Source organism: Meleagris gallopavo, chromosome 9 (genome assembly GCF_000146605.3).
Source record: "Meleagris gallopavo isolate NT-WF06-2002-E0010 breed Aviagen turkey brand Nicholas breeding stock chromosome 9, Turkey_5.1, whole genome shotgun sequence".
Taxonomy (NCBI): Eukaryota; Metazoa; Chordata; class Aves; order Galliformes; family Phasianidae; genus Meleagris; species Meleagris gallopavo.
In genome coordinates this window covers 16,673,036-16,699,970 of record NC_015019.2, presented here as the reverse complement: position 1 = coordinate 16,699,970, position 26,935 = coordinate 16,673,036, and the positions used below count along the sequence as shown (strand labels likewise).

At 43.6% G+C, this 26,935-nt stretch overlaps 1 protein-coding gene across 4 annotated transcripts in view; it reads right to left on the bottom strand.

Annotated features, from left to right (window-relative positions):
• LOC104912217 (X-linked interleukin-1 receptor accessory protein-like 2) overlaps positions 1–26,935 on the bottom strand; it is a 262,419-nt gene that overhangs the window by 234,024 nt on the left and 1,460 nt on the right. For 2 of the 4 annotated variants that reach the window (XM_031554712.1, XM_031554710.1), the window contains exons 1-2: positions 26,843–26,929; positions 16,576–16,676 (exon numbers count right to left, since the gene is read on the bottom strand). In XM_031554712.1, the coding sequence (XP_031410572.1) occupies positions 16,576–16,657 (82 nt within the window). In that variant the 5' untranslated portion in view covers positions 16,658–16,676; positions 26,843–26,929. Of the gene's footprint in view, positions 1–16,575; positions 16,677–23,889; positions 23,995–26,842; positions 26,930–26,935 lie in introns of those variants that run through there. The other 2 variants (XM_031554711.1, XM_019618318.2) reach the window with 2 other exon arrangements.

Genomic DNA, 26,935 nt, shown 5'->3' with positions numbered 1-26,935 from the left:
TTCAGCTTTGCCAAGCTTATAACGTGTCTATGCTGTGCACTGGTTAAACCTTTCCATAACTTCAGAGAAGCTAATTACACCCCCAAAGCTCTGTGACTGCGCAGAGCCAAGAAAACCCTATTTCCTGGGAAAGAGCTAGCTTACAGAGCACAGGAAGAGGTGGCTGTGAATGAACTGCATGCAGCTCCAAGCATACACGTGGCTCTTATATTCTACTTGTTAACAGTATCACTCTTTCAACATATGTTATACTTACTAAGATGCAATGCAGCAAATTTAGTCAGGAGGTCTTTTTCAGTTGGTAGTGCAATTAGATAAAAATAAAAATAAAAGCACTTGATTAAAAGTTAAAATATCTAACTCTGAACACACATGCCACAGCCTCTTTTACACAAACTTTTTCCATTTCAGTTCTTCCAGCATGCAATGATTTCAAGTATTAGCATCATCCCACATACCAAAACAACAGTGGTTTAACACAACCATGTACACCGTGATGCACGTTATTATTTAAAGACTTAAGGTCACAGACCAGCAAACGAGGAGCTGCAATCTGTTAAACTAATGAGGACAAGACCTCCCATCCCAGATTACTCTTCCTGCCCAGAAAAAGAGCACATTTATTTCCCTCCCAGGTAGAAGGGTTAATTTATCTCATTAACAGTAAGTGACAGCCATCAATAAGGAGATCCAAACTGCTGTCTGGTTCAGAAAGGATGAAAGCAACACTGGAGGCTCCAATTCCATTACAGAAGTTAAAAAGAAACGATATAAGGAATTATGTCCTAGGAGAGAAACAAGAATAGTGCAGGGAACCACAGGAGAACTTCCAAAATGTGAGAAAAACCCAGCCTCTCTGGACAGCCATTCATTGCTTCCATTTGAAGGAACCCACCCCACCACCTCACCCTCCACTTTGTCCCTTCTGTCATTTTCACCAGAAGCAGGTACTTCTCTAAATCTCTAAGGAGATCTCAAACAGAAGTCTTCTCTTCGTCGGCACCAAAAACTTAAAGAGTAAAATGCCATTATCCATGAAGAGGTTTTGAAGTCTGTTTACACAACAAGAATTACTTTTGCTTTTCTAATTAAGCAGCTATTAAATAACATACAGAGTAATCACACCAGCATATGAAGTACTGCTATCAGCAAAATCTAATTAAAAGAAGAGCTTAAGATTTCCCCAAGAACAACAAATTAATCACCAAATGCAGAAGTCAAGGTGAGCTCTTAAAATTTCTTTGAATCAACATTTTCTTTTATTGATGCCAGAGTTTTTCAGAACCTTCAGTAAGAGTGCAGCTTTTTCAAGCTTCTCTGGCATTACCCTACTATGAAAACCTACCAGGTACACTAAATTAAGAGCAAATTAGAGTATGCCTCCTCATTCTTCCACTGTTACATAGGAAAAATAACTGCCCAGGCAGTTACCAGGAAGTCTTTAACCCTTTCCAAGTAAATGGTGCAGAGCAGATGTTTGCAGCAGTGTTACAGGGTTAGACAAGTTCTCAAATACTACACGGCCACTCTGTGGCAGTCTGCAAAATTCATTTTCTTATACACCAGAGAATTTAACTTCAACATTTCTAAATCATCTGCATTAAACACACCTTTTCTTCAGACTATTTTTTGTTCTTTTTTTTTGGTGGAAATATGGATTGATGCATTGTTGCAAGCACAATGAGACAAAATATAACAGGTTAAGTCCATGTTTTAGCGGTGCTCTTGGGAGAGCAATTGAGAGCAATAAAATGTAACTGTCATCAAAGACTATGGCAGAAAACAGTATCATCTTCCTGATGTTGGGGCTCTTTACTAAATGCTAGAAACCTTCTTTTGTCTTGCCAGCCAGCAACACGAACTACACACACTTGGAGTCAATCTGTAAAAGTTGTAGACTAGATGATTAATGCAGAAAAGTAATTTATGACAGAAAACAACAGAGGAAATTGCTTCTATAAATTCCATAAAGCACGAATCTGAACTTCCCATAATCTTATTAGAAACACTGTTCTCACGACTCTTCCATGTAGATCCAACAAGAGAGCTTGAACAGCTCAATAAAGCTGGGATGGAGCAAGGTTCAATTCCAAAAGACTCTTCTGGGGTCTCAGCCTCAATTTGCTCTGAGGAAGATAACCTGGCAAAGGGATCCCTGTGGCTTTCACCAGCCTTCAGAGGTTGAAGACAAGAGACTTCACAAGAAGACAAGAGACACCAGACATCTTCAGCATCTCCTCCCAAAACTCAGACCAGCAGTTTTTCTGGCAGACGCACCCACTCCCCCCCCGTATTCGTGTCCAAGCATGATGAATTTGCTTGAGATAAAATCATTTTGCTCTATCTGCTTAGAAGTACACAGGGAGATAGGGAGACAAATATGCTGCTACCATTTTAGCTGAATCCAGCGGTAATGCTCCAAGAATTAATGGCCAAACACTGCACAGCACTGGGATCAGGTCTGTCCATCCCAACGAGATTGCTCTCAAAAAAGTACCTCAAAAATACACGTATACGTATTTATTCACATTTACTTTTTCCACCCTTGAGCTAGAGTTGTAGACTAGTTCTTTGACCCTATGGATGAAAGGAAGTTACTGGTCTCCATTTCAGCCCTCAGGTGCAGAGTCTGGAAAAGCAGCAGCAGCAACTCTTCAGGTGCCAAGGGCCAGGTAAATCCCACAAAAGAGGGAATATGCCAACAAGATTTACTGCAAAAAAAAAAAAGAAAAACTGAAAAGGTGGGACAGGACTGCAGTGACCACTGGACATGTGGACAGGCAATTCTGTGTCTTTACTCACAGAGAAAAAAAGCTACTTTACGTGAGCAGCCAGCTGCTCAAGAATGGCACCCAACCCACAGCTGAGGAATTAGCAAGCCACAGGAATTTTCATCCACAATGTAGTTCAGCCACTCAGATGACAAGCCCGTTAAAAGTTGATGATAAGCAGTACCAATTCAGTAGTTCTATTTCTGAATTATGAAAAAAAAAGTCCTCCCAGGAACAGTGACACATCTGCTCTTTTGCACAGAGACATCCAATGTCCGTAAATAATACCAATTAATGTTCTGGGTGGTCACTATTTCATCACTGTTACTCCAAACAAGTCCTTTAGGACAGACTGCAGCCTTCAAATTAGCACTACTGAAGTATTCCTGGTCCTTTGCTCAGCTGAAGCACACAAGCTCCAGCAGGAGAGAGAGAGCGCCCATCCAAGAGAACTTACAGATAAATGAGTCAACAATTTCAGAGGCAGTTTTATAACCACATGTACTCGACAAAACAGAGCTGCTTATTTATATAGTCAAACTCTATTTTAAGATTTCATTCAGCCTTACAGGGACAAAGGCTGCTTCATGGGGAGAAAGCTCAGCTAGAGACCACCAGAGCGTTGTTTCTTTATGCCATACCTAACTCAGAGAGTTTCCAATGATAATTGTTGCTGAGAAATGTATTGATTTGTTTCTCAGAAGCCTAAGGATGCTTGAGGAATTGCAATTGGGGTTTCCTCTAAATGATTAGACTTCTGAATTAAAATAGAAATATATTACTTTTCTCTTGCGGCTACAAAACTTCACTTAAAACTCAAATTACGTATTTGGAAGCAATACTGTGGTATCCAAACAAATTAGCACTAAAGGGCCTTTCAAGTGGAGGCACTGCAGAAATCTGCACAGTATGTCAGAACCCAGCCTGCACTGAGCTGTGGCTGTTTGGTTAAAGTACAGCCGAGGCACAACGTTAGGGGGGTTCAGCTGCTGCATCTACTGCATTGACAGGCTTGTTTTGTTTTAACAAAGAGCCAGATCCCTACAAAATCTACATCAAAGCAATTTGCACCACGGTACAGCCCAGAAAAGACAGATTCTTCCTGAGGATTTCCCGTGGCACGTTTGTGCTTCTCTCACTTGTTGCAGTGCCTGAGGTGGAAGCAGGGCAGGGAGCTGTCGGACTCCACTTGCACTGATGGCTTGGTTTCCTTCCATTTGTGTTCTCACCTCAGCAATTTGTGGCACGCATCAAATTATACTGGCAGGGAAATTTAAGCTCCAAAACGTTTCAAATTTACAGAGTACAAACATCCAATTAAGTACCCATTACTTAAATTGTAATTGCTGTCCATTTGCATGCACGACAGTGAGCGCAGAGGCAGCTACGTGCGCAGAGCGGCTCCGCAGCCGTATCACAAGCAGGTCAATGGGAGGCTCCAGCAGCGAGAGCCAGCACAACTGTGCACCACAAGAAGAACTGTGCTGTTGTAGGCTAAACAGGCAGGCACTGCTGCTTGATCCTGTGGGTTACAGGGTAATTAGCTTCTGAATGACTGAAATCAATGGATGTTTTGCAGAATCACACCAAACAAGTAGAAGCTTGGCACACAGAGGCAGAAACAGTCCCACTGCTACACAGTCATGTTTGTTAATTCCTAGTTTAATTCCACCAACTTAAAAGCTTTACTAGAGGAAGAAAAAAAAGAAAAAAAAAACAAACCACAGCCTGGGGTTACTAGTAAATTCAATCAAATTACCCTGCAATTTGACAGCTAAAACAAAACGCTGTTCCTCCTGACTCACCACCTCTACTGCAAAGCCCTCCTCCCTCCCCAGCCCAGCAGCACCTGCTCTGCCACCTCTCAAGCACTCATGGAATTCCATTCCATCACTACATAAGTCTCACAGTTTCTTTGGAAATCCTCATGATTTCTCATCTCCCCGCTTTTCCATCAAGCCAAATCTACATTAGGTAAACGTTTTACAGAGTGATCTCCCACAGTCCAGTCTTAAAGGTTACAATCTCTTACACAGGAAAGCCGACATGCTTATGAATTCACAGACTGGGTGAGGAAAGAGGCTCACTAATGGACTGCAATAATTATAAGATGGGTTCAAACGCTGCTGAGGTGTAGCATGAAAAAACCGTGCCTGAGGGGAGGATGGAATGGCTGTCCATTCAATGATACACTTGAGAGGAAGAGAATAAGTCTGTCATTTGACAACTAAGCCTCAATTATGATCACCTCTGAATTCCAAATTCAACCTTGATCCCAGCAGAGCCCTTCCCAGGCCACGCAGCCCCAGCAGCACTGCAGGACTGGCACTAAGAAGGCAGAGCTGTCCCTGCCCAGCACGTACAGAAGGAATCCAGCCCAGAAAGTACTGCTTTGAATAAAGTATTAAGAAAATTGCATGCAGGTCGACGTCACATGAGAAAGAATGAAAAGCAGAAAGCTGCATATATTCCAAATGAAAATTAAGGCTATGACTCAATCCTTCCTTCTATGCAACTGTATGTGTAAATGAGCTACTGAATAAGTAAAATTTCAAGTCTCTTCTTGCAAGGTAACTTTTTCAGAAACAATATTTTGAGAATTTATTATGATAAAATCTGCAGAAATGTGAAAACTAAATAAATTCATGAAAATGCCCTCAGCTAATGATATTTACCAATTGACACCGTGTCCTCTGCTGTTTGTAGCAAGCTTAGTCACAGAGAGTAAGGACAGGTTTGCCTTATTAGTACAGCACTCTGCCTGTGTATTTTAAATACCTTGAAGCACAGTACCATCTGTGTGTAATCTACTAATGAGCTACTGCTTAGACCGAAGAAGGCCAGCCAGCTAACACCAATTACTCAGATGGACGCTGCCTAATTTTTAAGCAATTAATGAGCCACTCACACTTTAGAGAGAAGCTTCCTCTGCTTAGTTCTCCAGATACATTATTGGAGATCCTCATCTGAAGAAAGTTTCTTCAAGAAGAAAATAAGAAGGGAGCGAGACACAGCCCAGCCCCATCGGGCAGAGCCTGCGAGGGACAGGAGCAGTCCCTGCTGGGACCAGACAGCCTGCACGGGAACTGCAGCTACCAGAGAAGCGTGCTGCAGAGGGGATTGATTGCTCAACCCACTCCATCGTTCCAGACCGTTTGGGGCACTAAGATACCTCTATTAATGCTGAAAGAGCAGAATAGCCAGAGCCATACTTAGGCGATAGCTTTGCTGGTTTTAATCCCACTTGTCTCCTGGTCATGTGGAAAAGCCTAGTAGGGAGCATCCCCAAATGCTGCACAGTCACTGAACACTTACGAAGAAGACTGACTGCTCCACTCTCTGACTGATGAGATTATAAAAGGCTGGCCTTAAGGGGCTATTAGGTTATGCAAAAATAGAATTCCCAATTCTGATGTTAAAAAATATTTCTTAATAACCTAAACAAAGTTTAAGGAGATCAAAATTACCTTTTACAGCTCCCTGTTGCAAAGTGCAGTAGTAAAGCATAGAATGAGTAATAAATTATCTCAGTAATTACACTGATATGCACAAGTCTCATGTACAATAAAAACATTAAGGGAGACCTAATTTTTACAATACATTGTGCACTACAATTAGGGGAAGGGCAGCATTACATCCAAGAAAGGCTTGTGCTTGTCTTGCACAAGCCTGGAAAACATGCCACCTTCAATCACAGCAAGGAAACTCACAGAGGAGAGCTTTCACCCAACAGCAAAACACCCACCTGCATTGAGGATGCCTGTATTTACACAACAGCACGGGTCTGAAGGTGACACTTTATCATTGACCTACATCAGAAATTAGCTAAAACACTTCAGCTTACAATCTGCTCCAATAAAGCTGAGATGCTCTGCTCCTAAACATAGTTTCCACTGTAATCCTGATTTGCCTAGAACAACACATACCATTTTGAATAGAAATGTTACATCCCAAATGCCATTAACGATATCTACTTTTTTCTCCATAGTTTTGATTATTTAAAAACAAGCCAGTATGCAAGCTTCACTCTGTATAATAGGACAAGATTTTCAAGGTCTTGTTAAAAATAATAATAATAATAGATCCTAGAGCTCAACTCTGCAATACATTTTCCATGACTTCAAGTCAGCTTTCTAAACCGCTGCTTCTACAGCAGCTTGGCTTGAGAAAATTTCTTTAAATCCATGTGTTTTCCCAACAAACCACACCCTGCACTAGCAGCCTGCAATAAGAGAAGGGGAAGCAGGTTCAAAGGGTGCTGCCCATCCCAGGACCCTCCAGAGCCCCCTCCACCTGCACCCAACAAAGCCTACGAGATCCAGCTGCTCTCACTGCCTCACTTTTCAGATCTCTTCTGCAGGAAACCTGTGAGATATGACACAAGAAATTGCATCCCATCAAGGATTCCAGAACCAGTAGGTCCCCACCATTACACGCTCGAGGCTTTCCAGCTGCTTCATCTACATCCGTACCCAGGACTAGAGGTCCCGGCTTTCAGGTGCAACTCCTGACTGCCCCGAATGCAGAGCCTGGGAACAACCCTGCCTGTGATCCACATTCCAGCAGTTATCCACTGCCTATTAAATATACCCATCTTGGGGAGCTTCAAAATGAAATTGGGTCACTGAAAAATAAATTCCGACCAGCTCTATTCTCCACAATGTGATCTTTCTGTGTCTTAGCTCATTTAGCTCATTAGCTCAAAGACACCAGAATGATTGTATCTCACACTACCCTTCCTCTTCCAGGAACACCCATTTATTTTGCTGAAAATGTAAGACAGCAAAAGCACGCATGAGATAGCTTTGCACACTGATCCAAATAATCTCAGGGCCAGAAAGTGAATTAGCAATAAAACAAAAAGAAAAAAAGCCCATATTAAGACCATGCAGTTTCTGTTGTCTCATGGAAAATCTGACCTGCTGTCTTCATAAATATTAATTCAGTTCTACCTTCAGCATACTGAGCAAAATCTATCAGCTCTCAAATAATAAAACAAAACTTGTGCAACTGCTGTTTACTCAAATTTGACATGTGTTTGTATGTGAAACAAGCGTTTCTTTAAACAAAACAAAAAATCAGGACAGACTATACACCAAGGTTTCCTTGGAGAAAGCTGCTTTAAGCTATTTGCCCACCTGACTACAGAATTCTAGCTCCTTCTACTACTAAAAATCTAAAGGCAGATAATGGGCAAGCACAGATGCAGTGCAGAGTAGCTCAGATGCAGATGCATCACTTTATGGTCAGCAATGGTTGTTTAGGTCAGAAGAGCAATAGATGCACAGATTTTTGGGTTTCTTTTCATAAACTAGTCACCCTAGAGACTTGAGGCATCTCCAAGGCTCACAGTCCGTCGGCTATTTCTTCTGCCACCTTACAATCTTAAGTGGCTTTTGCTCCCACGTGCCCCAGTACAAACTGTGAGGACAGTTTAGAGCCAGAATGCACAATATACTTGTGGCATTCAGAGGGAAAAGCTATTCTGCTACAGTTGGCTTTGTGCACAAGCTGTAGCCTAACTTCTCTGCTCCTTCCTCATTTCTAGATGATATCTTACCATCTTCTACTGAAAAAAATAACAGAAATTGCTAACGCTTTTTCCTTCTTTCCAAGGTCTTCCAGCCACATTCTTCACATATATTTATTTAGCCTCAGAACTCATCTAGGAGATAGGATTGTTTTCATCATCCTTGCCTAAGGCATAAGCAGAACAGAGGGAAACGTGCTTTCACCCCCACATGATGTTTAGTGTGCTGGCCAACCTGAACATTGCTTCATCTGTCTGTTTCCATTTGGGTGTTGGTTTTTTTTGTTGTTGTCTTTGTTTTTTTTAAATAATCTGTAAAATCGGAAGACACAAGCATAAGAGACACTTACTTATATCACAGTAGCAGACGTTTACCTAAAATACCAAGTAGCCCCATGAGATCTATAAAGAATCCTTTACAAAGTAGGAAGGCGCCATTAGAATACACAGCGCAAAAAATCATACTATCATCACGTTTAAAGCCTCTGCCACACAGTCTTAACAAACATTTCCACAGGACACGTGGTTACTGGCTGCCTAAACAACAGGTAGGAGTGAAATAAAAAATACTGTACTTTAAACAGCTGACAGAAACTCCTTCACGGTGCCTTCCTTCCTGCCCTGAACTGGGAACACAGGAGGGCCAGTGGCAGGGATGGCAGAGGCTGGCATGGGATGCTTGGTTACCTCTTGGTTACTTCTTGGAAGAGCCAGGTGCTCAAGTTAAAAGTTCAACTTTTCCTTTTCCACTAGTCTCTTTCTTCAGAGCTGAAGCACTGAAATCAAAACTCAATCTACTGTATCCTTTCACATCAGTATATATTATAAGTACTAATCATACATACTCTTTGTAGGAAAGAATCAATTGGATTTGAAAGAGTTAGAGATTAACAAAACAAACACTCTAGAGGTGACACCACAGATCAATTTTGCTTTCAACTCATAGATGGGTAAGTCCTTTCTACTTTAGCAAGTATTAACAGCATCACAAAAACCTCACGGAGGTCCATATACTAGCATTTCCATATACATGTACTGTACTGAAAAGAATTCTTCCCTACTTCACAGGTCAGCAACTCAAAACACTCAACTCTGCACTTTCTAAAAGAGGACATCTGTGATGTTTCCTTCGCTATTTGTAAAAACAAGTCTTCCAAACTTCAATGTTGGAAAATAACAAAAACCGCACCATTTCTCCTTCCTATTGCTACTTCCCATAATGACTCAGCATCTCCTACCATCTCACAATTTCATTGCTTGTTGCTTCCACAGAATGCTCACAGCCAGAACAAACAAACCAACAGAAGGGAATCTTCCGCTACAACATCACAGGGACTGCCCATAGAAAAGCAGACCTCGAACAACAAGCGCTGCTCTGATAGTAACGTACAGAAAGTTCCTTACATTCAGTGGACAGAGATATGGGAACATAGATTAATGTTCATACTTAGTTCAATTTAAGGAGCCTTATTTATGTTCCTTTAATTACAGACAGCCCATAATGCCTGCCTTAAACACATACACAGGTCACAAAAACCTATGCACATAGAGCTGTGCTGGACCCCAAGCTAAGCCCAAGTCACAGCATCACCACAGCATCACAACATCACTGCAGCCCTGGCAGTCTGCATCCTCCTAGTGACCCCTCAGCCTCTGTGCCACTACAGCTCTCAAACCCAGCAGATGTGTTTTATGCTTTGGGCACGGTTGCAACTCATCCTACAGGAAATCAAAGGCAGCAAGGAGTACAGCTTGAGAGCACGCCTGCCCTCTTCTAGAGAAGGGCCTGAGATAATGCACCTACCCATTACTTACAGATCACAACTGCAGAGCAACACAAGGGCTTCTGGCCTCGAGGAGGCTGAGAAGAACATGTGTCAAGGCCCCAAAGCCAGGAACAGCCCTCATAACGCAGCTGCCCCCTCAGACAGACACCCATTGGGCAGTGTGGATGGCTGCTAATGTTTCTGGGCTACTGTGGACCCCCTGCTCCCCAACCCCGTGCCCACACTCTGGGAATTCTGCCTCCAGGCTCAGTGCTCCTGGCATACAACTTACACTTCAAGAGCAACGGTGTCTGCTCCTTCCACGACCCAGTGCAACCCGTAGGCATCACCTCAGGTCCTCTCCCGAGTCATCAGATCCACTCCTCTGAAGTCCTTCCTCTCTTCCTCAAAAATTCAGGCTCTGCAAATGTGAGCCTCTACTCCATTGAATTTTCCTGACACCAAGAAAAGAGTTGCAGAGGAGCAAAGCCACTGCTACCACCTCTCCAGGTGCTGGCAAGATGGCACAGTTGCCTTTATGCCTCCAGACCTTATTCAGCAAGGTGTAGAAATTTAAAAAAAAAAAAAAAAAAAAAAAAAAAAAAAAAAGAAAACCTGTTTACTCCCATATTTCCAAAGCCAAATACACTGAAGGCTGCTCCCAAAATGCAGTGTGCCAGAGTAACTCACTGGGAGGAAGATACACCACCTCTGTGCTGCAAATGGCAGACGAGTTCAAAGAGGTGGCTGGGCTCCCCAGCTCCTTTTTTTCTTTTTTAAATAGCTAAGTGAAAGGAGACTCGCTGGGGCCAGCAAACATGCTCACTGCAATCTGGGTAAGTCAGCAGCTGCATTATTCATAATTTTGCTCAAACATTACATAAGACAGACCTTCAAAAAAATATGAACAAGAGAAAGGACAAAACACGGCAGAACAACTGCCCCTGTCCCTCAGGATGGTTTGTTTCAGATAAGGGCAACAGCCTACGACCCACATCCTCAGAGGTAGAAATATTGAAAGATCTTTGAATTTCTATTTAAGATCTTAAAGAAAGCAAGGCAGATACTTTGATCTGAGACATTTTTTTCCACTTTATAAAAGCCTCATTTTGATTCCAATTAAAAGCACAGGGTTGGAAAATCTCTCAGTCATGAAGGTGTGCCAACTAGAGAGGCTCAGGCAGCATTAATACTGCAGCTAGATGCAGAACAGCCATCCGCACAACTGACAGAAAATCTTCTCCAGGAGGGGAAGAGTATAGATTTTTAACTGAGGAAATGACATTTCTGTCATGTGTCTCTTACTTTCCCCATCCCTAAAGATCCTACCTTTGTAATTTACTGCTGCCTGAAACAATTTAATTGCCTCCATTCGTTTTATTCAGATACAGTTGTGGTTTCTCTTTTGGGAAAGAAGTTTGGCTTTAATATTTAAGTATCAGCTCAATATTTTAATTGTTTCAATTATACATGAGCTCATTTTAAATGAGTGTAATAGCTAAAAATGTGAGCGTTTAAATAAGTTCAATATTTAAACCCTGTCAGGCTGAGGTCACTACAAATACCCAAAATGCCTGCAGATTCCTTCCCTTTCTTGTTTTTCATTATGCATCTCTTCCTCTCCACCACACATCTGACTGCTGCCAGCTGTCACCCAGGCCTGTCTTGCAGCCACATCTCCGTCTGTCCAGGGCAGAGAAGCCAAGGCTGAGGCTCCCTTCTTAAGGTGCACTAAGTTCCCATGCTGTACAGCTTGCTGAAGCCCCCAAGACATGGCTGAACAGTGGAGTGTGTCCTTCTCTCCTTCCCCAATAAAAACCAAGCAGATGGAAAGGAGTCCTGAACCAGTGCATGGACATGGCTGCGTTCAAAAGGGGCTCTATGCTCCTGCCTTGATGACAGCTAAGAGCAACATCCATCTTGATTTATTTTTGTTTGCTGAGGCTGTAAGTTACAATCTTCAGAAGAAAAAAAAAGGTTGGTGCACACTGAACGCTGCTGCTGACAAGCTCCCATTTTCCTCTATGCTACTGCATGATTTGCAGAAGAGAAAAGCTGAAAACCTCTTTCACACTGCTCGTATCTCAGAAAATGGGAGAATTCATAGCCATGCATTTTATACGATGGGCAGAAGTCAGCTCTTTGGGCAGATGCAATTGCAACAAAAACCAAACACAAACAAGTGAGCGCAGTGCAGCTCCCCTAGGGGCTCATTCCAGCAAGAGAGATGGACTTTTAAGAGTTAGGCTCCTCCAGAATATCCCATTTCAGGCACAAATCCACACATCACCTCTGAAGCAAAGGTAGCTCCACTTCCATATACGCTGCAGTTTTTCAGAGCCAAAATGATCAGACAGCAACACCAGAAAAAGAACCAATCTTCACAGAAGGGAGCAGGGGGAAATCCCAAGCTAGAGCAAAGACGATCAGTAGGAAGGTGAAGGGCTCCTAACACAATGCAGCAAAGGCACGAGGACTCTGGCACTGCAGCTTGGAGGACATAAAAGTGCCAAGCTTGAGCCAACTAAGCTCCATCGACCTGGAGCAAGACTCCTCTCAGCTCTGCAGCCAGAGGCATACAGAAGCCTCAGGGATCCCTGCCCATGCTCTAGTGCACAAGGCAGGCATGCCCTCTGGAGCTCAGGCATGCTGAGAGGAGGTATTTTAGCTCAGCAGATAAATGCAGCAACAATAAATGGCATCAATTATTCACTAATGGAATTACACCTAGTAAGTCAAACAGAATGTATAATCTGAAAAATCTTTTGCTTAAGAAATGCAATGATTTTTAATTGGTTTTATATCCCCTGCTATGAGTACTCAAAGCACTACATACAAAAGGCTTGGGAAGAGAAGTCACTTAATCAGATTAAAAGGAAGTCCCTACCAGCCGGGAACCTAACAGCTCCCACATCCTCAGTTTATTTGTATAACCTCCACCTGTAAAGCCTTTCCCAGTTATTACTAGGGCTGCAGTCCCAGCATTAGCTGTTTGCTCAGTTTCACTTCTCAAAGCAGGCAAAAGGATGATTTGCAGCTTTCCAAAAAGCTTCTTAATATTAAGAAATGCTTGTGAAACTTAAATCAACGTTACATTCACACAGATGCTCGAGACAAACTATTCTATCCCCACCACAAACAGTAATCATTACTCTGTAAACATGACAGATTTCTTTTGGAGCACCTGGAAGCTGCTGCATGTAAAGAATCTGACTAGCATAATTAAATTAACTCACCTATTTTAATTCTTTTGGCACAGCATCTGAAGCGGGAAGAAGCCAAACAATTTTACTGTGGTACAAATTTCTGTGTCATTTTTGCAGCATTCTGTAGCCCTCAAACGCATTCCTGTTTGTCACCTCTAAATGGAAACAAGAACACCTGAGTCTACAATGAAGGGCAAGTAAAGGTACCTGAGACCATTTATTTCAGTTCTGGTTTGCTGGTTTTTTTTTTTCCTCCTTCCCAGAGGACTGTTTCGTCAGCAAACTTTAACTCTATACCTCCAGCTGGAGCACCATTTTGTCACCTCCTTCTTGACATCCACTCCCATCCATCTCCTCAGTGCCTCTGCCTGTTGGCCAGCTCCTGTGTTCTGCCTGTATTTGCTATGCGGAGTTCACACCCTCAACTTTCTCCCTCTTAGGTTTCCATTCCACAACTTCAAACATACATTTTTCCCCATTAGCATCCGACAACATCTTTCTAGCCAACCCTTCTTCCCTTTAAGGCAACTTCAGTTGGACTGATAGAGCATTTCTGGACACACTGCTTTCCTTCGGATTGACTCAGGGAGGCCTCTGCAATACCTGAACACAACACTGCACCTCCTCATTGCTCCACCCCAAGTCCCAACTTCACTCTCCCTACCTTTTAAACAATATATAATGGATTATGTGGTTTTGCACACGCACTAATCAGCTTTGTAATTGCTCTTGTACTCAACACTAATCACAGTTTTTCCTCATTCAGGCTGTAATTCTACATACTGCTCAGAAAGATGACAGTCTACGTAAGTCAAAGACACAGACACCTCAGTTTTGTTGGCTTATTGCCCTAGTAGCCCAAATCTGTCTTTATCATCAGCATCAGCACTTTTCATGCACTGCTTCACAGAAGTGTCTACACAACAGTCTGCACAGCTTCCCCTCCCCTCCTAAGGACACTCACCAGCTCAGACATCCCCGTGCTGACAGCCAGCAGGCCGAAGAGCTGCACTGCCCACCCGAGCACAGCTCCACAGACCCTGTCCATGTGGAATCATTTGGGCACCCCATCCACCCCTCTGCTGCTAAACCAGCCTCCCTGCTATCAGATATCCTGCCATTCTGGACAACTGTACACAAAAAAACACAGTCACTTTCTCCTTCTCACTCTCCTGTATCAAAAACATCATTTATATATTAAAATATATATATATAGAACCACAGCATCAGCGTGGAACCATGACCCCACCAAACAACAAGGCTTCACCGTTCCCTGTGCCTGCAACCAGCCTCTGTCTCCAGCCTTCTACTCAAACACTAAAATTCAGAAGCTCCTTGAGCACCTGTCCCCTCACAACACAACACCCAGTGAGGCCCCATGCAATCAAGTGACAGCACCTCAAATCTAAAGACCACTTTCAGAAAGGGATTCAAATTATCAATTTCACTCCAAGTGCTGAAGCTACAGAAACAGAAAATGTGTTTCACACACAACGTACTGGAAGAAGAAAATAAAAATTCAATAGTTTGTTCCACGCAGCAATCTAAAAGTCAGCACAAGAGAGAATGAATATTAAAAGGGGAAAGCCAACTACATGATCACATACTTGCAAAGAAACTGTTTTTACTTTATGTGCTTTTTCCCCTTCATCTTACACTGAACATATACTGGCTCAATTAAATGAAAAGAACAAACTATTCACTGCCGTGGGGTATATTTAGCCATAAGCAGGCTAACATATTAAAGCATTTTTCCTACCAGTACTCAACGTGTATTGATACTGTCAACAGCTGCCAATAACACAAGGCATTCTGCAGAGTCAATCAAAGAAAGCAGCTAAATGTAATAGAATACACTAAAATATAATTAAAGGTTAACTATCAGCTGAATGACGCTATAACTACAGACATTTTATTTCTACAGATGTGTACTTCTGATAAAGGAGATGCAAAGGCCCTCCCTTGCAGCCAATGGTATTGCCTGGCATCAGTGAATCAAGGCAGCTCAACTACACAGGTTATGGATCTCGTAGGGGTTCCCAGCCAGGTCATTAAAACAAAAACACCATCGTCCTTAGCAGGCTTTAGATCAAGCTCTATGCTGTAGCCAAATCCTGATCTCCATGCCTGCTCTCACAGGGCAAACAGGGCCTACAACAACCACACCAAGACAGTAGACTAGTTTGGCTTAGCAACATCCATTCAGACACTGAGCTCAAAAGGAATTCAGCCTAAGATCTGGTGATTCACAGAGTAATATTTCCCAGCCTGAGATGGGAAATACAGTTTTTTTATTTTGGACAGACCAAAAAGTCTTTTCCTCCTTTTCCAAAAAACACAGAAATTAAACTTAAAACTGGCCACATCAACTAAGTCAGTAATTTCTGTTCGTACTGCATGTAGCATGCAAGTTTAAGAGAGCAGTACCTTTATACAGGGAGCTAATGTGGGGTAGATGCACTGTGACAACAGGAGCTATTTCAGAAGGGCAGCACCACATTGGTTCGTGTACATAGGAACAACGCTATGTAACACTGAAGCTAACCCACCTGCCTGCCCAGATCCTTGAGATTACCTGAGAAAGGCACATGTTTCCAGATTCCTTTGTTCCCACTGAGCAGGGAGAGCTGCACAGACCAGCAGTCGCTTTGCTCTCAGAGAACTAATGGAACATCCCCTACATCAACCATCTTTCCCAGAAGAGGAGAGACAGTTCAGTGCTTCCTTGAAGTGTTCTGTTATTATTAGTGCCTTTCAAAAGCAGCGATAAACATAAACCAGTTCTTGTTACCTTTCACTGCCAGAATAATCAGAGAAAGCACTTTGCTCTACCCAGGGAAGTTCTCCTCAGTTAAGCCCACGTGATCACACATAGGGCTGGCGTGACTGTTTGGAAGATGCCCTTCCAACATACAGTAAATCCATCCAGACTTAAAAATCGTCAGGAACCACTTTCATAGTTAAGAAAATCTGTTAGCATGGATACAAGAGCAGCTTTTAAAACAATGCCAAATTCACCTCTACCTTAATGGACTCTCAAACAGATCAACTTTTTTCCTTCTTTTCTTTTTCTTTCCCTTTCGAAAGCACAAGGATATTTTTGGATAGCTTAAGACATGTCAACAGAACATTACAGCGATAAAATTCATCCTGTAACATCTGGTAAGCAGATCTCATGAATTTTTTTTTCCCCCAGAAGAGAACAAGTATATGTGCAAAACAAAAAGCAGCCATTTAAAACACTTGTTTCAATGAGCATTAAGTCCAGATCCAAAAGTAAAAACATTTTTTCTGTGACTTACCAGAATTTCTCTTCGACACGAGCTTCAAATTCATGCTGACTACAGTACAGATCACAAGAACCAAGAGAACAAGAGGCTTCATCTTTCACTTTCTTTGGCAGCTGAAATGCAAACATAGTATGAAGTCTGAATCATAGGTCTTCACCACACCAATGCAGTAGCTACAATTAAATGTTTCTCAAAGAGCCATTACAGGGCAATGCTTAACCTAGTGACATCTGTTAGCTTTTTGTTTATTGGTTTAATGCAGAGGTAGGAGAACATCATGGTTCAAAGCAACTGCCCATGAATAATTTACATGAGTACCACACAAAAAGTTGATGGTTTTGTTTTTCAAATATTCTGAAAACATTATTTTGCTCAAAAAAAAAGAAAAAAAAAAAGGAGAAATTCTTATTTGAAACAATCCGAGTTTAATCTGACAGATTTTTGCATGTTGTAGAAGACTAATCACAACAATTATAGCTCATTTTGTTTCATACTTTAAAAGAACACTTTGCATTGTTTGGGAAAATGTAAGAGTAGGTTATTTGTGCCATTTCTCCCAGAAACCTTATTTTCCCCACTGGTGACCTTGTAAAAGCTCTATAGTGAAATGATACTATTCGAGAAATTTCTAGTATAAAATGAAGACAGCTAAATGAAAACCAGAAATCAATGGAACCAAGCCTTGAGATTTTATTAAAAATATAGTAAAGTTCACAAGAGAGACTAATTCCATCTACTTTATATCATAATTGTTTTAAAAAAGAGAAAATTCTAGTTTATAATGGTCTTTTGAGCTGTACGTAATTACTGGAATGAGTTATGTTTTCATTTACAAGTCCAAGGTCATTCAAGAAAACAGCAAGAGCACAGTGAGGTTCCCTACGCGTGATTAAAAAACAGGTGTAGTGAAACTGAAACCAGCAAAGCCCATCCTTCTCTTTAAATGAAAAAGAGAGAGATACTTAATTAGAAGCTAGAGTCCCCAAATACATGCTTAGCATGAAGTCACAGGACTTTAAGTGGCTTGATACATTTAGATTCCAGGAATTCATCTCCATACCAGATACAGAACTCAGATCAGGACCCTTACTCTTCGATACAGAGATTAGTTACCTAGATCAGTATGAGGTTTTTATCTGCATCAAAATAATCAGCTGACGCCCTATGGCAGTTCTGTTTAAGCAGAAAGGTGCACAACCACCTGCATCAGCAACCAAGGCAAAGACCAACAAAACAGAGGAACCCCAAATGGCAGAGGCAGCCCTCAGCACGGGCTCAATATGAAAAGCCAGCAGGAGAGCATCATGTCCTGCAGGTCTCAGGAAATTATCCCATTTAATTGGAGCTTATTACATCAACCATCCCTTCTTTGTCATTTTACTGCCAGCCTATCGTTGTGTGAAGAAAATCTAAGGAACCACATGTAATTTTTTACACGAAGGCAATTATACTGCTACTCAATTATTTCAAAATTAATGCTTATATCTGAAGTTTTCACCCCTCACCCTACTGCACTGCAAGCTACAAAAGGGCAGCAGATTTCTTCTCGCTGCATTTTATGTTCCCCTGGGCACTCACTGCCTGCTGATTCCCCCAAGTAACGACGCTAAAGAGCTGAAGGAATATTCAAGGAGCGATACGCACCGAAGGCTGTCTGACAGTGCTTAATGGCAGAATCCGTTTTTGTTCTTCCCTAACCTCTCCTTGGAGTACCAAAATCCTGAAACGAGCAAGGCCATCTTGACAAGAAAGCGAGGAGAAAGTAATTGAACTAAATCTTTTGACAGATAATTGTAATGATGATGTTATGCTAGAACGATTTTCAAGTGTAGCTTTGCAAATTGCTTTCTCCACTTCCTTCCCTTTGGTTATTACAACTGAGGTATGTAACTCCAGGATCCTTCCTCATGCGGCCCTAACTCCAGGATCTTTCCTCATGCGGCCCCTTTATCCTCACCCCAAATGGGCTCTGCTGCATTAAATAAACTTAAAAACTCAAAGCAAGTTGTGCCAAGCAACATTCACACTAGATATAGGGGAAAACTCTGGGTTCTGTCAGCATCAGGTGCTTTGCTTTTTGAAGCCTGGGCCTCACTAAAGCAGTCACTGCCTGTACCTGCACTAGCAACATTATGAAAACACAGCAGGAAAAGGTCAAGAATCTACTCCACCACCCAGCCATTCCCAGCCCAGCCCAGCGCCATCCACTCATCTGACACAAGCTGAATCAAACACATAGCAGTACTCGGGGTGCCTTCTTTGTATACAGAGATGTCCCAGCTGAAGGCAGAAGCAGTCATAACATGCAGGGCTGCAAGCATCCCAGACAAGATCTCTTTGTTTGCCAGGGAGGAGATGTCAGGGGCTGAGCCTGTGAAGATCCCCCTGTTGTCTGCCAGCCTCACAGTTCCCTCCAGTGGGCCATGCACTTGCCTACCAGCACAGGGATGGCCCAGACTCAAGATGGTCTCACTCTAGATCTACCAGCACTTCTGGAAATAAAAAGTGTCTACAGTCTGATGAAGAATGTAAAGAAAACTGTGCTATTCTGTAGAGATACTAGATGGGACACAATAATCATTATCCAAAACCATTTTCTACAACTGAGGCTTTTCTTCCAAGCAGGACTGATTTGGAACACAACTACACCAAAAAGCCAAGCAGTGTCCCTGGGAGGACACCTACTGATCCACATGAAAAGGAAACACATGAGGAAGGGGTTACCCACCCACCCTACTTACCATAAGGGAAAGAAATTCAGCCTCAAGGCCTAACACTCTTGTTGATTTTAGGCTGTTTATTCCATATACATATAGTCAAACCTAAGACCACGTTTTCAGGATTTGATAGAAAAAACTGCTCACAGAAAGCATGATAACAAGGGACTCCAGATAGCCACAGAGACTCACATCTCAAAAGATGAAGGAGATTCCAGCCATAAATTACACACCTCAATACTTACTACGCTTCCCAACAACCAATTGCAACACTGCATTTTTAGCCCTGCCAAAGTGCCAGCTAAACTCTGACAACACTGCCAGGGACAGCCCTGCACCAGGGGTAACGCACTGCTTTTTCATCTACTGCAGCACTGTCCCAGAAGTCTGAATTCTGGCTTCCCATCAAGAGTTGAACCCAATCTTCACCTTCTGGCACTATCTATCCACAATTTAACATCCTATGACAGCATAAAACCCTCCTGTTTGAAACACATTTCATAGAGGGCAGGTTACAGCTAAGAGTTTGTAAGATTTCTAAGTATCGATTTTAACAGAATTTTATATTAAAGTTTCATTACATGCCAGGCAGCATCTTCTCCTCCCCATTTTCAGTTAGCTCTTCATGAAACAGCTAAGTTTATAAATCCCCAAGTTCCTTCTCCTGGTGCAAAGACACGCTTCCTTAAAAATAGTACATGCTTCCATTTAGGATATCTATATGCTACAAAATTATTATTATAAAAATGCATCTGTTATTTCTCTTCACCTCTTTATTTCAAATGTGAGGACTAAAGATAATTTTGGTCAACTTCTCTTTTTAAATGGTTATGAAAACCATCTTCGTTGCCCACTTCCCACCGCCATGTGCGACAGCTTCTCAAGCACTTTCAGCATTTAAGAACTGTGTAACTAAAATCAAAGACTTAATGACTTAGGATGGCCAGAACACATCACAGAAACAAGCATTCTTGTCAAATAAAACTGAAGTACAATTCCCACATTCTAGTTGGCAACAAAATTAACCTTGCACTATGCCTGGAAGTTGGGAGGTTGAGGCTGACACACACAGGGTGCATCAGACAGATCTTCACATCGTGCAGCTTGGACATCAAACTCTACTGGATACATCTCAGAGGAGGGTAACAGCATTTAAGATCTTTCTCAGAAGAGTGAAGATGTTTCCCTTACTAACTGTAAATAGAAATGCTGATTACAGCTAACTGGCTCAAGACCCCTGAGATGAAGAAAGAGACAGGCAGGATGAAGTGCTCCCTGAGAAGGCTGAAAGAATCCAGCCTTGGCGTGACCTACCAGGTTACGTTTGTATGGAGATCAGCAAAGGGAGGTTGCTACCATCAGAGGGAAGACAAGGAAGATGCAGCAGTTTTGTTCTCAATCATTCCTTCCCTCCTCGTGCCACTGCGATGCACAGATTTCAGACAGCCCTCCTGACCTCTGCTGTAAGCACCCAGCAAACAGGAGGGCACCAAGCTGCAATGAAGCACAAATTCTGTTCTTCTAAAAGCAAACCAACAAAAAACACCTGACTGCCTAACGGCCTTCAGCAGCACTGACAAAATAAGGCATTTCTTCAGGACTCTCAGGAAACAAGGCTTGGGAAACTGCAACAGCATCCAACACTGCAAAGATCTTCACTTAAGTGTCGAGGTTCCAATAAAGTGTTTAGAAACAGGAAGGCAATTGGTGCATTAGTATTCCACACAAACCTCAGCACTGAGATTCCCAAATCTCTGCTTTACACGCAGTTTAGTTTTGCTGTAATTTCTACCACAAGCTTTGCTTATACCGCGTTCCTTTGTAAGAGAAAGCGAGAAGAGAAACGCAGTGTGTGTGCACTCGGCACACGCCTGTGCACAGACCGAGATCTGCTGACGCACTGTGAGGATCCGCAGGTTCTGGGAAAGCTGTGATGCAGAAGGTGCTCATTAAAATCAGCAGCCCACCTCTTGAGTGGTTTCCAGTTGTCAGCCTTTGTTGTTCACAAACCTCAGGGAAATAAATTACTGTTTTCACCCCCCCACACACAAAGTAAGAAATGGCAACAGCAATTCTTTCGACATCTTTACAGTATGCTAGATGGCGACTTCTGTTCACTCCTTTTCAAACCACTTGCCCACTCCGCTTTTTAAGGTTTTCAATTTTAATGAGAGTTCTCTCTCAGGTCTCCCATTCTGTTGCCAACACACCAAATGTTGAGCTGTGTATTTCTGAAAAGTTTTCAGCACGCACAGCATGGTGGGTGGAAGCAATTCGCAGCGGGCACAGGTCCCTTTTTGTTGACACTCTGATCTCACACACACACACACAGCAAAAAGAATTAAAATCAGAGATGCCTGCTAGTTCATATATTGTACCTTCAGCTCTACTTGATATGAGTCACGCACCACTCTTCACTCTGCTGCTCAATGAGTATCACAGAATATTTATATACAGGCTGGATGTGGCTCTGGGCAGCCTGGTCTGCTGGTTGGTGACCCTGCATATAGCCAGGGGTTTGAAAGTAGATGGTCATTGTGGTCCTTTTCAACCCAGGCCATTCTATAATTCTATGATTCTATGAATACTTCATTTTTGCCTAATCTGCTGTATATCCTCACCATCGTCACCAGACATTTAAGATGTCGAAATGTGCAATGAATGTTGTTCTACCATGCACTCAGCATTCACCTTGCTGCACCGGAGCCCTCACGGCATCCCTGTTCCATGGGCTCAGGCCCTTACCTGAATTCTCATCTGGCTATTTTTCCTTCTTCAGATGTAATTCTATGAGAAATTCACAGCTGCGGAAAGCTTAGCAGCAATCCAGGCAGCACTCGTGTTGTGTGAACTGAAAGTAACAACAAGATGACATCTAAAATGCCTGAGATTCTTACTGGCACAACAGCACATCAGTTGCACAAAAGCAATACAAGGACAGACTGAAGTACGGTCCTGAGCAAGCACAGGGAACTGTTACAAAACGCAGACAGCCGATAAGGTCACAACACCAACCTGTGTGTTGGGGTGTGAAGCTTCTGCCTGGAGAAGAGCGGGCTCTAGGGAGACCTCACTGCACCCTTCCAGTACTTGAAGGGAGTTTATACCAGAGGGGGACCAATTTTTTACATGCACAGACAGTGACAGAATAAGGGGAAATGGCTTTGAATCGAAAGAAAAGAAATTTAGGTCAGATGCAAGGAGGAAATTCTTTACTCAGAGGGCAGTGGGGTACTGGCACTGCTGCCCAGAGCTGCAGGTGCCCATGGCCAGGCTGGGTGGGCCCTGGGCAGCCTGAGCTGTTGGGGGCAGCCAGCCTGCAGCAGGGGGAGGGTCTGGGGGGGCTTAAAGGTCCCTTCCAACCCAAGCCAGTCTATATTTCTATAAAGGCAAAATCTTATCGGTTATGTCAGAAGAAATACAAAGCATGACCCCTTGGGTGTTAATACTGAGGTTTTATTTGAAAGACTGTAACACTTCCATCAAAAAGTTCGTGTCTTCCGGATCACCATTTGGAATATATTTAAGTGCAGCATCTTAGCATCTTGAAAGGCCTCTTACAGCATAACCTCAGAACAAAAATTGGGATTTAGGGGAAGGCATAAAAAAAAATCCCATGGAGGGCCTCCACTCCATAGCTTCTACCATTAACACAAGATAGTGGAAGTGGTTTTAGTTATGTTACAGCAGCAGAAACAACACTATGAGCAAACTGTTGTTTTGTCCTGTCTTGAGATAGCCCTGCATGCATTAAACAAGAAACTTTTCCTGCAGGAACCTTCTGATTCAACAGCTACCTAAAATAGTGCTCATTTGCAGCAAAAAATAAAGAGCAGAAAACAGAAAAATGCTCTCTGATCACAGATAGAGATTCCAGTGTCAGTAGAATCAAAGTGCTAAAGGGGGGGTCAGCGCCAGACCTGCAATGAAAGCACTCACCTAAATCTCTGCTAAGATAACAAAACCTGAGCTGCCCATCTGAACAGAAGCGTGAAGCAGAAGAGCTACACCTGCCCAGCCTCACACTGCACACAGACCTTGATTCCCTAGGCAACTCAGTCAGAAGGAACACAAGTTCATTACATCTTCACATTGCATTTTCAATCTCTGAATCGTACTCCTCACTCAATGCAGCAACTCTTGCAGCAGGAAACACAGCACCCAGAAGTAGTAAAAAAATAGTAAAAAAAAGAAAAAAGGGGGAAAGTCAGGTTTTGTTTGGTTGCTTTCAGGATGGGATTTGTTTTGAAGCCTCACGCCCAGCTGTGCCATCACGACGTACTGACTCAGCACTGCCCTCTATTCTACAGAGAACCACGATTACAGCCTCAACTTTGCCACACACTAACTGCACATCACAGGATATATAGATTCACTTGTCCAGTATCACAGCATTTAAATTTGAGCAGTCCAGACCCCTTATAGACATTCAAAGTGAAATACATGTTGCGGGAGGAGAACTACCACTGTACTTCAAACCCTCATGGTTTATGAGGTCAGCATAATGGATGTATTAATTTACAGCCTTTTTTTTTTTACCCTGGTGTAGGAGCTATTAATATTCTACATATATTTACTTCTCCAGATGGTGGTTTAATCAATACAGTACCTTGGGCAACATGAAAGCAATGTAAGGACTGTCGGCCCCAGTGAGCTGATACTTATGGCAGGACTCAGCCTCTCACCATAGCCTTGCAGAACTACCTAGAAGGTGACAGAGAGTCAGCTGAGGGAGGAGAAAAAACACAAAGTCTGCGCCTGTAAAGCTAAACCAGCCCACTGTGCACTAGGGAAAGCAGAGAGCTTACAAGACTCAGATTGGCCTAAGTCCTAAAGCCTGTGGAAGAGCTCTGCTGAGCTCATAAAGACTCTGAACCTGGGGACTCAGTTCTCTGGGGGCGGTGGGAAAGAAAAGAACAAGCTGCTGCTGAGACTGCTGAGGGTGTACCAGCACACAGCAATGGCAGCACGAGCTGCACCTGGCTCTGGCTCACCTCTTGCTGGCTGACACCCAGAGCAAGCACTGCGGCCCAGGTCACAGCCTCGGCCTCTGGTGTGCTTGAGGCGACTGTGCCGATGATCGTAAGTCTCCTCTGCAGCGTCAGACACAAAAGGAGAACATTTCATACAATCAGATTAAAAGAGATGAGAAAACTCCATTCTCACCCACATCAATTTCTAAACTCGCTCACTGCACTAAGATCATAGGAGAGGTTTCCAATTCACAGCAGCCTATGCAAGAGCATTATTAAGCCTAGAGATTAGATGCTTTGCTTCTTTGATAGTCATACCAAACCTTGTTCCCCAAGCAGCTTTTGTAGAAACACTATTAAAAATGGAGAGAAAGACAGTTCAAAGAGAGGTCTCAATCCTGAAATACAGCACATCCTTCCTCTCCCCCTCCCACGCTCTTCCCTCCTTCCATAGCATTCCTCAGGGCTGCTTAAGGAGGTGCTCAGCACAGGTTTTAGACTGGGCTGCCATCTGCATGCTGAAACGTTCCCTGCTTTTATAGCGGAGCCGCTTTTACTGTCTTAAATCTGCCTAGGAGCACAGAGAAGACAGACTCACAAGCATCAGCCGGACTGAGTTTCCGTCTGCTCCTGTGTACCTTTACACCCCTGCAATATTCACACAACATTCCCAGTGCTGAAGGCAGATTCTGTCGCTCCTGCACATCAAAGGAGCGGGCAGCAGGAGAACACAGCTCCACATGCAGTGTGCCTGGAATTTCGTTCCTTGATCTCATTCATGGCCACATGCTTCCTTAACTAATACATAATGCTCAAAGCAGACAAAATTAGCAAAAAAAAAAAAAAAAAAGACGACATACCAGCTGTTACACTTCTTAGAAAACACACTTTTACTCATTCCAGAGAAGTGAGACGGAGCACTTTGCTCCGCCATCAGCAAAAGGCAAATTGCTTTCATTGCTTCGTGCTACCTAAGAGAGATGAACACATTCCTGGTGTGAGTTTCTGTCCTTACACAACCAGAGGCCATCCTTTGCCTGTACACATTGTGCCAGGTTTGTAGGTGAGAAAATAAACATTTAGTTGACACACAAACACCACCACCCCCTCAAGTTTGAGAACTACGAGAAACTCCCTAGAAAACAGCATTCCTTTCAGGTATTTTGTGAAACCTTGGGAACAGTGCGGTACTGTACTGAAGCAAGACAAAATCAGATTGAAATATCTATTTTATGTACCCTGGAATTACTCTGTCAAATAGATATCCTCATTAATTTAACAGTTACATATAGCAGTGGGAAGAGGAGTTTGGGGAAATCCCTCTTCCTGCAGTGCTTTTTCTGTAGAAGGAGGCCAGAAGGAAAAGGATCAGCCAAATATACACAAGTAACTGCAGAAGTTTCTCAGATGCAGCCTCTCCCCTAACAGCACAGCATCATGCACAGCACAGCCCTGCCCTTCATCCCACGGGATCTCACCCAGGCCAAACACCAGCTGCTCAGAAAGGTGCTGGAAGAAACCCTGCCCATCAACGCAAGCAGCACCAGTCTCATTATTTGCAGCAAGGGCAAGGTCTTTCCCTTTGTTTGCCTTTCAAGGCTGTTTAAGGGAAGATTTATCCTTAGTCAGACACTTTGAAAAGCAAATGGCCTCTTGAAGTGCCTCCTTATTTTGTGATGGAGTTTAAATGCTCACTTCCAGCGTTGAAGACCTTCTGACAAATAGCAGAGGCACAACTAGAAGAAGAAGGGAGAGAAGTCCCAGACAGGTCCTTAAGGCTGCTTATACTTGTTTGGGGCTTAGCATTCCTGGATACTTTCAGCTTGAGCCCGTTTGAAGCGAGAGATTACTCACAGCCCAAACGTACTGGAGATCAGGGAACCCCTGTACTTCAGAATCGCTTTCCGTGTGGTGACCACGAACACAGGCGCTGAGCCGCCGCTGGGACACACGCAGGCGCAGCCCTGAGCCCCAGCCCTGCCTGCAGCCCACGGGAACCGCCACTCCTTCCCCACCTCCAGTCCCGCAGCACATCTCAACCCAGGACACAGGAACAGAAAAGAGCTTCTTTCCCCCCAAATACCGCACAGAAGGCAGCATTCTCTGTAGCTTCAAACACGTATCCCCCTCTCTCCAAGAAGCAGCTCTGCACAGTCAGGGAATGAACTACCCCGCGTGTGCAAACAAACCAAAGCCTTTTCACGGGACCGGAGAGCCCCACCGGGATGCTTGCACTGCTCCTGTGGAGCGAAACATCCGAGGGGTGCCGGCCCGGCACGCAGCGGCCGTCCTGCCCTGCCCTGCGTACACGTCCCTTCCTCGGGGAGCCGGAGCCGGCAGCTGCACACGCGCTCTTCAACCCTTAGTGATTTTAGTTCGCACGGAGCAGCAAGTCTCGATGCTCAGATTTCTAACGCGTTAAACCTTTCCGCTAACACTCCTCAGCACAAACGACAGCCCGTGGCCGGCAGGCACGGCCGCACCCGCCCTCGCCTCCTGCCGCCGAGCGCAGCCTCCCGGCCCGGACCGCCACGCACCGGGAAACCCCTCCGCGCAGCTGCCCGCCCCGCAGCGCTCTGCCCCGCTCACCTCCCTCCAGCTCTCCCGGCCCCTCTTCGCGCTGACTTCCCCAAGGAGCAGCGAGGCCGGGCTGCGCACCGCTTCAGCCGGGCTGCGGTTCCC